The sequence below is a fragment of the Carcharodon carcharias genome, chromosome 18 (assembly GCF_017639515.1).
Source record: "Carcharodon carcharias isolate sCarCar2 chromosome 18, sCarCar2.pri, whole genome shotgun sequence".
NCBI lineage: Eukaryota > Metazoa > Chordata > Chondrichthyes > Lamniformes > Lamnidae > Carcharodon > Carcharodon carcharias.
Genome location: NC_054484.1, coordinates 69,244,030 through 69,258,047, shown reverse-complemented (window position 1 = coordinate 69,258,047; position 14,018 = coordinate 69,244,030). Strand labels below are relative to the sequence as shown.

General features: G+C 42.3%; 1 protein-coding gene across 4 annotated transcripts in view; it reads right to left on the bottom strand.

The window, feature by feature from the left end:
- Positions 1 to 13,191, bottom strand: part of si:dkey-100n23.5 (cyclic AMP receptor-like protein A) — a 247,467-nt gene extending 234,276 nt beyond the window's left edge. The window contains exons 1-2 of one of the 4 annotated variants that reach the window (XM_041210606.1): positions 13,095 to 13,191; positions 1,778 to 1,830 (exon numbers count right to left, since the gene is read on the bottom strand). In XM_041210606.1, coding sequence (XP_041066540.1) covers positions 1,778 to 1,830; positions 13,095 to 13,110 — 69 coding nt within the window. In that variant the 5' untranslated portion in view covers positions 13,111 to 13,191. Of the gene's footprint in view, positions 1 to 1,777; positions 1,831 to 12,312; positions 12,439 to 13,094 lie in introns of those variants that run through there. The other 3 variants (XM_041210608.1, XM_041210607.1, XM_041210605.1) reach the window with 3 other exon arrangements.
- Positions 13,192 to 14,018: the final 827 nt, after the last annotated feature.

Sequence of the window (14,018 nt, the reverse complement as noted above, 5' to 3'; positions counted from 1 at the left end):
AAAGGCAGCCTTTGACCACGAGGCATCGAGGAACCCTAGTAAAATTGAAGTCAATGAAAATCAGGAGGAAATCTCTCCACTGGCTAAGATCATAGATAGCACAAAGGAAGATGGCTGCAGTTGGAGCCAATCGTCTCAGTCCCAGGACATCACTGCATGAGTTCCTCAGGGTAGTGTCCTAGGCCCAGCGATTATCAGTTGTTTCATCAATAACCTTGCCTCTATCATAAGGTCATTAGTCCAGATGTTCGCTAATGATTGCAGTGTTCAGGATCATTCACAAGTCCCAGATACTGAAACACTCCATGCTCACTTGCAGAAAGATCTGAAGAACATTCAGGCTTGGGTTGATGAGTAGCAAGTAACATTTGTGCCACACAAGTGCCAGACCATCTCCAACAAGAGTGAATCAAGAAAATTGTACACCTGCTATGGCTCATTTGGTAGCACAATCTCCTCTGAAGCACAATGTTCTGGTTCATGTCCCACTCCGAGGCTCGAGGACAAAAAACAAGACCAACACTCCAATATCCAATACAGTACTGAGGAAGCATTGCATTGTTGGAGGTGCCATATTTCGGATCAGAAGTTAAACCAATACCCCATTTGCCTGTTCAGATGGATATAAGATGATCCCATAGCATAATTTCAAAGAGTAGAGGAGATATCCCAAGTATCCTGGCCAATATTTATCCCTCAATCAGCATCACAAAAAACAAATTATTTGGTGATTAGAACATTTCCTCTTGACATTCAAGGGCATTACCATCACAGATGGGCATGGCTGACTAGGCCAGCATTTATTGCCCATCCCCAATTGCCCTTGAGAAGGTGGTGGTGAGCTGCCTTCTTCAACCGCTGTAGTCCATGTGGTTCAGGTGCATCCACAGTGCTGTCAGGGAAGGAGTTCCAGGATTTTGACCCAGCGATAGTGAAGCAATGGCGATATATTTCCAAGTCAGGATGGTGAGTGGCTTGGATAGGAATTTCCCATATGTCTGCTGCCTTTGTTCTTCTAGATGGCAGCAGTTGTGGGTCCTCCAGAATCCTCCACCGCCAACATCATGGGGGTTACCACTGACCAGAAACTGAACTGGAACAGCCATGTAAATACTGTTGCTACAAGAGCAGGTCAGAGGTTGGGAATTCTGAGGCGAGTAACTCATTTCTTGTGTCTACAAAATCTGTCCACCATCTACAAAGCACAAGCCAAGAGTGTGATGGAATACTCTCGATTTGCCTGGATGAGTGCGGCTCCAACAACACTGAAGAGGCTCGACACCATCCAGACACCCCTCCAAGCCACACAACATCCTGACTTGGAACTACATTGCCGTTCCTTCACTTTGCTGCATCAAAATCTTGGAATTCCCTCCCTAACAGCACTGTGGATGTACCTACACCACATGGACTGCAGCGGTTCAAGAAGGCAGCTCACCACCACCACCATCTCAAGAGCAATTAGGGATGGGCAACAAATGCTCACCTAGCCAGCGATGCCCTCATCCCATGAAAGAATAAAAAAAGCTAACTCAGTACAAAGCAGGGAACTTTCTTGTCGGGACAGCAAAGCTACTCACTAGAGAAAGCAGTTAATCTATCAGAGAAGGCCTGTTATAAAACCTGTTAATAACGTGCTGTTAATGCAAAATAATTAATGGGGGATTTTTTTTTTACCAACTTGTTTGGCTATATATTTAATAAAGAATGTTGGACCAAAGTATAGTACTAAGACAATTTGGTTAAATTACAACTAAAAATGTAAAACAAAACTTACCACGCAAGTAGAGAGAATGCAGCAGAGGCTCGCTTTACAGCAATGACAGTGACCTGTAGGTTATAGGATTACTTAAATTAGGTTTTCCTTTGCTGATTGCAAAGATCTATCAGTCTCAACAGTAAAAGAACATTTATTTTAATTTCCCTTTGTCTTTATTGTTTGTAAGTATCAAATTTAAATTCATGTAGCCTTCTAACATATTAAAAAATAATATGAGTAGTAAAGTTGGTCTATTGTGGAAAAGATAATTAAGCAGGGAGTAAAAATGAGTTGCAAATTTGTTATCACCCCTTTCACTCTACCACTGAAGACTAATTTTACTCCCTAATGTCTGCACACACTTCCTGTTTACAAAACATTACTTCCTTTTGTACTTCTGTATCAATCCATTTTAAATTCCAAATTCTGCATTCAGATGCAGAAAGTGTTTAGCCTCAAACAAGTAAACTGAATTTTGAAAGCAATCAAGGCCTCTGATTGAAAGGGTAGAAGAGAAAGAAAACAAGTTAAGAGCAATGGGCCTCTGGTCTCTTGCTACTTGCCTTTGTAGAGACTTAGTGATAGGAACAAGGATGTGAGGAGTGAGAGCGGAGCCAGGAGCAGTGGAGGATACAGACATTTAGTAGATAGCAGTAGTCAGGGTAGTGATGAAAATAAGGGAGCCATGGAAAGGGAAGGAGATACTGGGAGGATTTTCAGACAAAATAGGAACAAGAGGTGGAGAAAACAGGAATCATTTTAGAAGGCAATGGGAAGGACCACACTTGGCCTGCAACCCCTAGCCTACATGCAGCAGTTGGAATATTCAATCCCCATCACCTATAAAAGACTTTAATCTGGAATGGATTTGAACACAAGTCATCAAGTTCCTGTTAAAAACTAGTGACTAACCAGTTTCTCCTCTTCAGCCCCTGTCAGAAACTTTGGCAATGTGACTAGCATTCACCATGGAAATCAAGGTATTTATAATCATAGATACAGTAAAGAAGGAATCCATTCAGTTTATCAAGTCTGTGCCAGCTCTTTTGAAGAGCTACCCAGTTAGTCTCACTCACTTATTCTTACTGCATATCGCTGTAATTTTTTCCTACTTCAAGTATTTATCCACCCCTTTTTAAGGCTACTATATTCAGACAGTGCATTCCAATTCCAATGTTTCTTCCTCGTGTTGCCTCTGACTTTTGCCAAACACTTAAATCTGTGCTCTCTGGTTTTGACTTTTCAACCATTGAAAACAGTTTCTCTTTATTACTCCTATCCAAATCCTACATGATTTTTAACACCACTATCAAATCTCCTCTTATACATCTATGGTCTATGGAGAACACCACCAGTTCCTCTAGTATACCCAAATAACTATAATCCCTCACCCCTGGAACCATTCCATAAATATATTCTGTATGCTCTCCAAAGGGTTCACAGTCTTTAAGTCTTTTCAAATTATAGGAGGTGCCTAATACAATTGGACTTGCATAACACGTTTCTAGTGACACCCTGACTCTTGGCTCTAGACCAGGGATCAAGTTTATAGAGAGTGGAAGACAGGATGCTGGCTAGGAGACAACTGAAATAGTCAAATACTGAGATAACAGAGGAATGGATTAGAATTTCAGCAGCAGGTAAGCTAGGGAGGGGTGGAGTTGGACCATGTTATTTAAATGTCCACCTGAATTTTCATAAAACTTTTGATAAGGACCCCACAATGCAAATCTTTCAAGGTAGAATCTTGTGCAATTAGTTGAAAGCTGCTGTAGTGATTTAAGAATTAGCTGCATGTTTATAGGCAAGAAGTTTTCAGTGGCTTTAGATCAGCTTGGAGGCCGATTACACTGGTGAGCCGCAGGGATAAGTGTTAAGCTCTAGACAACCTTAGAAAAAGGTGTCCAGGAATGGTCTGCAAGTTTGCGAGTGATACAATGATTTATGCAATTGTTAGGACTGTAAAGGAGACTAAATTACTGATAGCATATCTCACTGTGTTAGAGAAATAATAATTAATATATTGCATATATACAAAACTTTACTTGAATAAAATAGGAAGCTGCATTACATTCATAGGACTGTTCAATAAGGTTCCCCTTATTTTGTTTGGACTATATGGGCAATTTATTTAAGTGCACAGTCCTTTTTAAATTATCACACGTGCAAGACCATGCAAAAAAATTTAAAGTGTTAAACTTGTGCGTTAGGTCATGGCCATGCAGATTGGAGGGAACATTGCTGTTCAATACAAGACAAAACATAACAGCTTGTCCTTGTACAACATTGGTCAGATTTATTTAGAATACTGTGTCCATTTCTGGGCTGCTCACAAGTGGGTCACAATGAAGGCTTTAATAAAGGTTCAAAGCACAAGACATAATCCCAGTTTAAAAATACTTTAGCTACCAAGATAAGCTTAAAAAGCTGGGTTGATATACTTCAGAAAAGCAAAGGGAAATTTGATTGGGACCTAAAAAAAATGCAGGGACCAGACCAAGTTCACATTGATAAATCATTTCAATTAGATAGATTAGATAGACTGGAAAGCACCAGGGCTCACACCTAAAAATCGTGCAAGGGCAGAAATAGGTTAAATGGTGGCTTGTTCTTCCAAATAATAGTATACCTTTTGAAACTAGTTGTCAGTTCACATACACATTGATACCATATACCTCCTAAAGACAGCTAGAGCAGTTCCTATCAGGAGCTGTGATCTTGTTCTACAAGAGGTGAGTACCAATTCATATCATGGTCAACGTGGTCTCTTGGAGTAGCTTTGATAACCTAAAGGTGATTGGAAAGGAATTTCCCTAATTGGCCTTGGGCTTTTAACTGTTTTTTTATCTCTTCCAGGAAATTATGCAGCTCCTAGCAGGCGGGTACAGAGCGTCTTAATAGTGATGCAGGAGGCATCACAACAGTATGGGGCCAGGTGGTCGTTTCCTGTCTGACATTTTTGTATCGTTGTATATAGGTGGAAGTAGGCATCTTTGTGATAGAAGAAGCTATTGGATTGGAAGTTCATCTTGGGGTTCAACATTCAACCTGAAGCAGTGGTCAGGGAGGGCACAGAATGAATAGCAAGGGTATACAGTTTCTATTAAGAGCCAAAGACTATGGGCTGGATATTGCGGTACCAGCAACAATCTCTTCAGTATTGACTGCTATGGAACATCAGAGAGCACCTGGAATTTCTGAATTGTATTGTAACACACAAATCCGAAAGTTGCGGAGGCCAATTAACCAACACTACTCTCAAGGGTTCATTAATTCAAACAGCAAATACAGACAAAGCATGAATGTGGGATAATTGCCCAACAATTACAAATTAATGATACATTTAAAATTTTCAATCTTAATTTCCAGGCATAAGGGTCCTCCTCTCAATTCGCGAATACTCAATAAGGAGACCCACACCAGAAAGGATCTGTAAAAGTTAAAATGCATTGAATTTAATATGAAACTTTTAAAAAGTCTTATAAATCTTGTTAAAAAGTAAAATCTCTGACTTTTAGCCTGATATCAGATTTAAGTATCACTTGGTAAAATGATTTCTGATTAAAATTATTGTATTTTTAAAAACGATTTAAATTTTAGTTTTTAAAAAATGTTTTGATTTTTAATTTAGTAAATTAATCACATCTACTAAATCTGACTTGCCAATATTTTTCTTTCCAATCTTGCTTAATACTTGTTGTAACTGTAAGTCATGTCCACATCAGCCTGCCATTTTTAGCCACAATACACAGAGCTGCTGGGCCTCAATGCAGCCACCATTGGAAGGAAAGCCTCCCCCAAGGCCACTGAATATCTTGCCCTGGGGATCGGAGGATTACAGTCAGCTTTCGCACAGATTTATTCAATGTCAGTAGCAAGCGCCGTCGCTGAGCCACTGATTGCAAAATCCAGACCAGTGACCTGTCTTCCAAGTGTTTAACAAAGGGAAACTGCAGCTCATCCAGAAGCCATGCTGACTGACAACAAAGGCAGTGGAAAGGTCGAGGGAGGTGGAGCTGGGTGCTGTCAGTGTATATGTGGAAGCAGGATGCTGTTGTCAAGGGGTAGCATGTAGATAAGGATGCTGGGGGGAATTGGGAGTGGTGGTGGTGGTGGTGGTGGGGTGGAGAGAAACAAGGAAAGATCCTTGCAGCCTCCAGAGGAAATAGTGTGGGAAGAGAAACCATTGCTGAAAATTCTCTAGCTACAATTGGAGTCCCATTCAGCTTGACAATGGAAGGGAGCCAAAAGAGGAGAATGGTGTGATCAACTGTGTCAGAGGCTAAGATCAGGTAATGCACCACGCTCAGTCACAAAGATCATTATGTGATTTTGATCAGGGCCATTTCAGTGGTCCAGCTGGACTGGAGAACTTCAAACATGGAAGTTGTAGGAAAGAGGGGTATAGATTTAAAAGGTGACAACGGCTCCAGTTGGGGGGCGGGGGGGGGGGTGGGGTGTTGTGGAGGAAAGAGATTTAATATAGGTGAGCAGATAGAATTGGGTGGGGTAGTTAAATGGGCAAACTTTTAGAGCGCATTGGGAAGCTGACTCCAAGCTGCTCACTTCCAGATTTTCCTGAGATGGGACAGGTGCAGACAGCCAACCTGTTCCCAGGAGGTGGAAATGAGAAGGGACTTGGCTGAGGTGGACTGAACATCACTGCTGGAGGATAAAACAGTGGAAAACCAGTGGAAGCACTAAAAGGCAAGATCCTAATTGTACAAAGTAGACATGCCCCTACAAAAATAAGAGTGGTACTGCCAAATCTAGACCTCCCTAGTTGTCTGGAGGAATACAAGGGAAGATCAAACAGAAAAAGAAAGCATACGATAGGCACAAAGAACTAAGCACTGCAGATAGCCTACACAAATATAGGAAGTGCAGGGACGAAGTAAAAAAGGAAATAAGGAAATCAAAGAGAGGGCTTGAAAAAAGATTAGCAACTAAAGTTGAAGGTAATCCAAAGATGTTTTACCAATACATTAATGCTAAAAGGTTAGTTAAGGAAAAAGTGGGACCTATCAGAGATGAAGATGGAAACTTATGTGTAGATGCAGAGGCTGTGGGAAGGGTTCTAAATGAATATTTTGTCTCCATGTTTACAAAGGAAAGGGAGGATGCAGATATAGTAGTCCAGGAGGAACACTGCGAGATATTGGACAGGATCATCATAAAGAGAGAGGAAGTACTCGAAGAGTTGAAATCCTTGAAAGTTGATAAGTCACCAGGGCCAAATGGATTGTTTCCAAGGCTATTGAAGGAAGGCAGGGAGGAGATAGCAGATGCTTTGAGGAGGATTTTCCAATCTTCACTAGATACAGGGGAGGTACCAGAGGACTGGAGAAATGCAAACGTAGTTCTATTGTTTAAAAAGGGATCAAAGGAAAGGCCAAACAATTATAGGCCAGTTAGTCTTACATCGGTGGTGAGCAAATTAGTAGAATCAATCCTGAGAGATAGGATTAACTGTCATGCGGAAAGGCATGGACTAGTCAGGGATGGTCAGCATGGATTGGTTAAAGGAAGGTCTTGCCTCACAAATTTGATTGAATTCTTTGAGGAAGTGATAAGAAGAGTTGATGAAGGTAGTGCAGTGGGTGTTGTGGATTTTAGCAAGGCATTTGACAAGGTCCCACATGGCAGATTGGTCAGGAAAGTAAAAGCCCATGGGATTCAGGATAATATGGCAAAATGGATAAAAAGTTGGCTCTGTAACAAGAAACAAAGGGTAATGGTCGATGGATGCACTTGCGAATGGAAAGTTGTCTCAAGTGGTGTTCCACAGGGCTCGGCGTTGGGACCACCAAGCGTTGTTTGTGTTATATATTAACGATTTGGACGTGAACGTGGGGTCACAGTTGGGAAATTTGCAGATGACACAAAGATTGGCCGAGTAGTGGATAGTGTAGAGGATAGCCATAATCTCCAAAACAATATAGATGGGTTGGTGGTGCGGGCAGTAAAGTGGCAGATGGATTTTAACATAGAGAAGTGTGAGGTCATACATTTAGGGAGGTCAAACAGTTACAGGGTTACAAAATAAATGGGAATACACTAAGAGGGGTAGATGAAGTGAGAGATCTTGGCGTACAAGTACACAGATACCTGAAGGCAGCAGTTCAAGTAGACAAGGTTGTAAAGAAGGCATATGGGATGCTCTCCTTCATTGGCAGAGGTATAGAATATAAAAGTAAGGATATAATGTTGGAATTGTATAAAACACTGGTGAGGCCACAACTGGAGTATTGTGTGCAGTTCTGGTCACCACATCACAGGAAGGATATAATAGCTCTGGAGAAAGTGCAGAGGAGGTTTACAAGAATGTTGCCAGGGTTAGAAAAGTGTAGCGACGAGGAGAGATTGGATAGGTTGGGGTTATTTTCCTTAGAACAAAGAAGGCTGAGAGGTGACTTGATTGAGGTGCACAAAATTATGAGGGGAATAGATAGAGTGCACAGGATAAAATTATTTCCCTTGGGGGAGAATTCTAGAGCCAGGGGTCATAGTTTCAAGATAAGTGGCAGAAGGTGTAGAGGGGACATGAGGAAGAACTTTTTTTACACAGAGGGTAGTGGGTGTCTGGAATTCACTGCCCAAGTTGGCCGTAGAGGCAGAAACTCTAAACCCTTTTAAAAAGTATCTGGATCTGCACTTTAAGTGCTGTAAGCTGCAGGGCTAACGGCCAGGTGCAGGAAGGGCACCTGGGTGTCCTCGGGCTGGCGTGGACAAGATGGGCCGAATGGCCTCCTTCTGTGCTGTAACTTTTCTATGGTTCAATGGCATTTTAAATATGTTAATAAGACTAGAAGACTCAGACTTAACCTGCCTTGATGGTTTAACTGTGGCCCGCTGGCCCACTCAGAGGGTCATGAGTCTTTGGAAGTCTCTTCCTGAAAAGATAGTGGAAGCAGAGTCTTTGAATATTTTTAAGGCAGAGGTGGATAGATTCTTAGTAAGCAAGGGGGTGATAGGTTATTGGTGGTAGGTGGGATGCAGATTTCAGGTTACTATCAGATCAGCCATGATCTTATTAAATGGCAGAGCAGGTTTAAGGAGCTAAATAGCCCACTCCTGCACCTTGTTCATATATTTTCCAGCTTTGGGAAACCCAGCAAGTGCAGTGAGGTGAGGACAGCCTCTGTGAGGGAGAAATTAAATGCGTTGACAGCACTGTTTGTGGGCCAGGAAGAGGAGAAGTGCTTCCTTCAGCTTCCACCATCAGACCTCCTTTCCACCCTGGCTCCAGCCATATTAGCACAACCCACCTCCAGATCCTTGAAGTCAGAGATCAAAGCTGATTTATGGGAACAATACTCCCCTATCTCCACGGGGCTGAGAATTAGACCAACCTGGTCCTGCAACTTTCAGAGTGTTCCCTGCTGACTGGAAGCTTCACCTATCAATCAGCCTGAATTCTGGGCAAGGGAACCTGTCAGGGTCAAAAGTCACACACTGTGGAGTTAAAAACTCAATAGCATACAGGGAAACCCATACTCAGGAATTCCCTCGTGCTACTGGAAACCTCCACTTGACACGGCATGCCGATAAGTAAAAATTCCCAACATTTGCAAGGGGCAGAATTTTCTGCTCATTGGGTGGGTGCGCGCCTGACCCTAACGAGTGTAAAGTAACATGCGATGACGTTGGGACAGCATCCTGATGTCATCACGCACTCGCGCGATATTTTAGTCAACTGGCGTGCCGGGAGTTGACAACGCGCCTGCCAACAATTAACAGGCCTATTAAGGCCATTAAGAATCTAATTGAATTCAATTTTTCGCTGCCCGTCCAATCTTACAGTAGGCAGGCAAGCAAAAAGGCCAAGCAGCCTTTTGATTTTTTGCGAAACCTCATTCACAGGCAGGATGAGGTTTCGATCCATCATTAAAAAATTTTTTTTAATTTTCAAAATAATTTCTAACGTCCCTGCTCATGTAACAGAGCCACATGAGGGGATGTTTACAACATTTTTAAGTTCTTTCTTTTTTATTTTTCAAAATCTTCATCTCTCTGAGGCAGCTCCGTGTCTCCGGGAGCTTTTCCTGCATGCACCCGTGCGTATGCACAAACTTGCATGCTCATCCTCCTCCCCTCCCACACTGGCAGTACTGAGTGCTGCAGCACATGTTTTACAATGGGCGGGCCTTAACTGGCCTGCCAGCGTGAAACTGCCACCCACGATCGGGGCCCAACTGCAATTTCATACTGTTGGCCCGCCCAGTGTGAAATGCACGTTGCAGCACTGCCTATGTGTGTGTGTGTGTGTGTGTGTGTGTGGGGGGGGGGGGGGGGGGGTGGTGAGCATGCAAGTTCGCATATGCGCACAGGTCGGCTTCCCGACCGCCCCCGCTCATCCCCACCTGACGAGGGCAAAATCCTGGCCAAGGAGTTCGGAGAGGAAGGAAGTTGGAGACTTTTTTTCATTCACAGGATGTGGGCGTCACTGGCTGGGCCAGCATTTATTGCCCATCCCTAGTTGCCCTTGAGAAGGTGGTGGTGAGTTGCTTCTTGAACCGCTGCAGTCCATGTGGTGTAGCCCACAGTGCTGTTAGGAAGTTCCAGGATTTTGACCCAGTGGCAGTGAAGGAACAGCGATATATTTCCAAGTCAGGATGGAACGGTAGTTTGAGCAGTCACAGGTGGGATTGTTGAGGACTGAGTGAGGATGGTTGTTTTGAAAGGAAGGGCAACAGTACCTGTGAAGAGGGAACCATTTATAATGCTCATTAGCATAAGAACCAGGACGAGAAGTTGGTGCTCAGAAGTTTGGTGGGAGTAGTGTCAAGGGAGCAATAAGTAAGCCACATGCACAAGATGAGCTTAAAGAGAAATTGGAGGAATATGCAGATGAGCAAACATTAGTGCTTACATGAGGGTGTGACAGTAATGTCAAATTATACTGAGGTGGTAATTTAATTATATAGTAATTTTGACTTTGTCAATGTTTGATTAATTCATGCAGTTTTGAAACACTAAGTTTCTTCCTTCTCATTGCATCTATTAATCATTGTCCCTCTTGACCAATTAGGAGTGATCTATTCATTCATGACAGCATAAATACATTTATTTTAAATTATTTTGCCGGAAGTCTGAACTCAAATGAAAAATATTAAATATCTGAATTACTCCATCAGCCTGCCAGATGAATCTGATTTCAGTAAAGGAATCTTTGATTAATTGACAATAAGTTAATTGATGATAATGGTTTCAATTCTTAAGATGTGATTTTTCATCATCTAATTTTCTTCCCTTAAATTTCCTTTCTTGAAGGCAGTGGTTGCTTTACAGTTCTACAGCAGTGGTGATTCTCCAGGACATTATCCAAACATTTTCATGTTCAAGTGCTGGGTTCATATTCTAACAGATACCATTATAGGACTTCCTGTAAATCACCTTCTGTCCTTACATACACACTGATAAAAAGGCTCACACCATGGCGATCAATAGCAGGAACTATGACCGAGTTTCATTTCTGAAAACAAAATATTTAGGCAAATCATGACCTATCATCAACCTGTCTGAAGTCACAATTCTGCAACCTCAAGCGGGGCCATGCTCAATTTTGTTGGTTTATGGTTTCCATGGAAACCAGCAGCTCATCAATATTTCCCCAAGTGGTCATTTTTCACATCTCAACATACGGTGAGTGTTTGCAAGATGCCTGACAGCAGGGGCTTTGTAGGCAGACCTATCCTGATCTTACCCAACAGACTCCACCTATAATGCATTGTCAACATATTACACAATAATCAAAAGTGAGGACCCTTCTTCCCCTTCCTTCGATAACCAAGACTCCCAGCTGATGTTAGCTAACGCTGTAAAGATTTTGATTTAACCAAGAACTTCATGGGTCAAAATTGCAACAAGCATCAGTGACACTATACAAAAGATTTATGAGGTTAATGAAAAGTATTTCTTAGTGATTCTATGTGGGGCCCCTCAGCACATAAAGATCACCCCCATCAGATCAGTATTCCAAGGATGCTGACAGATTATGTGACAAATAAAAAGGGGCACTGCAGTTTCCTTTATAAAAATTATCAAAGCAAGGACTTCATGTGAATCTAATTAGCTCTTGTTGCTAGTAGGGAAAAATGTTAGGACATCAAAAATACACTGAATCACTAACAAAAAGGGACAGTATACCTTTACTAGCCCTGTTGATGCTAACCATGAAACAAAATTCACGACCACAGCCCTGCATGAGGCCCAGAATTAGCATTTGAACACTGGAAGGATTGTATTGATCAGAGGGAAAATGGGACTGGTGCTGTTTTTTAAAAAATAGAGATTGCACAATATTTTTTTAAAGGATACTAAAAAGTGTAACCTAAATACATTAATGAGTGGCTATTTAACAGCACACAGCGGAGTAATACTTGCACTGGGGCAAACGGAACTTCAAAAAAACCCACATTAATCAAGGCAAGGTCTGAAGCGAGGTATGCATTTATTGAATCATCCTTATTTTGAAGTTGGCTGGCCCTGCAGGCCTCGCTCGCAGTCTGGGCTGTGTGTGTGTGTGTCTGGTCAGCGGCTGCTATACTCACACATTTATAATCCTCCGAATCGGCACTGAACAGAGTGCAGCGGGAATTCTGCGATGCGGTGAAGTTGTCGGCCGCACCGGTAATCGGCGAAGGCCCATTTCCCATGGTAACCAGGCTGATAAAAAGCTGCTGTTGCTCCCGCCCCTGCCAAACCCGGTGAGTAAGTGCGGGAACTGGCACCGGAACACAGCGCAGCCCAGGCGGGCGGGCGGGCCGGCCTCCCACTGCAGGAGCGGGAGGCCCTCAGTGTAAACACGCGGCACTTTCTCCTCAACGGAGCTGTAACCTTCATTTTTCAGTCTAAACGTTATCAAGAGCCGCACATACAGTGTTTATAATATTAGGAAATATTATTCCAACCATTCATCACAACACTATCCTGCGTCAGAAAAGTTCAAACATTCAGAAATAACAGGAAAATCACTTTGGTGATTCCTTCAAATTTATAACAGAGATTTGACTAAAAGCTTCAGATCGTCTTCGCAACAGCCGAAGATGAAACATTTCTTGTGTTCATTGTTTTTTTGACCTTTTTCTTTGTCATTTTAAGAAGCATCTGTTGAATTTAATTTATCTACTTATTTAATTATATCAAATCCCTGCTTCTCACGGACCAGAGAATCAAATGTTTTCAAAATAAATAAGGAAGTTATTTCCCACCGGGTTGTCAGACCTTGATTACCAGGCCTCTCCACAGGTTGGGGATTTACAAACATCAGCCAAAACAACAGATTATGGCAAAAATGCCTCAATCTAATTGACTTTTTTTTAAAGCTACAAACCAGAATAATGCTTCATCCGAGCAGATAAACATCACAGCCATGTTGCAGACCCCACAATACCACAGGACAGCTTATCTTTATGAACTCCATCACAGCTCCACAGGTCATTTGCTGAACATGTACCCTCCCACATCTAAGATGGTTGGGTTTGTACAAGAATTGGCATAACAACTCAAAGACAGGCTGGGCGAGGAAGAAGATCCTTACTCTGAAAACAAATTGTTCCCATTTCATCTGCCATAATGAGACAGAATCTGTCATGGAGTTGATTGATAGTGCCAATCAAATGGTCTTCGAGTGCTAAGAATACATATGAATAATAAGAAATTACCTACTGATTCCCTTAGCTGATGAATCAGTACTTCTCTTTATTGAACACCATTTGGAAGAAGCACTGAGGGTAGCAAAGACAAGAATATTCTCTGAATGGGGTCTTATGTCTGTCACCAGGAGTGGCTGGTTAGCACCACTGCTGACTGAGCTGGCCAAGTCCTGAAGGACATAGCTGCCAAACTGAACTTATAATAGTAGTGAGAAAAACAACATGAGGGAAAACCTATTTTTCCTTACCTTAACAGTCTCCCTGTCACAGATGCACTTGTCCAGGATAATATTGGTATGCGTGACGACCATAGTCCTTGGGAAGAAGTCTCATATTCGCACTGAGGATACACTTCATTGTGTTGTGTGACACTTCCACCATGCTAAAGGGGATAGATCAGTGATGGTCAACCTAGGCTAGTGAGTGGGCCGCATGAGTGGCCCTCCTTCATCTCAGTGAGCCGCAAGACTGAAATCAGGGATGTGCACTAACCATGACTCCATAAATAAGATTAAATACATTTCTACTCGCCAAATAGTTCATAAGTTATAGAAAATGCTCAATCATTCATACATGATTTGAGCTGTCATCAGCTTCAAATG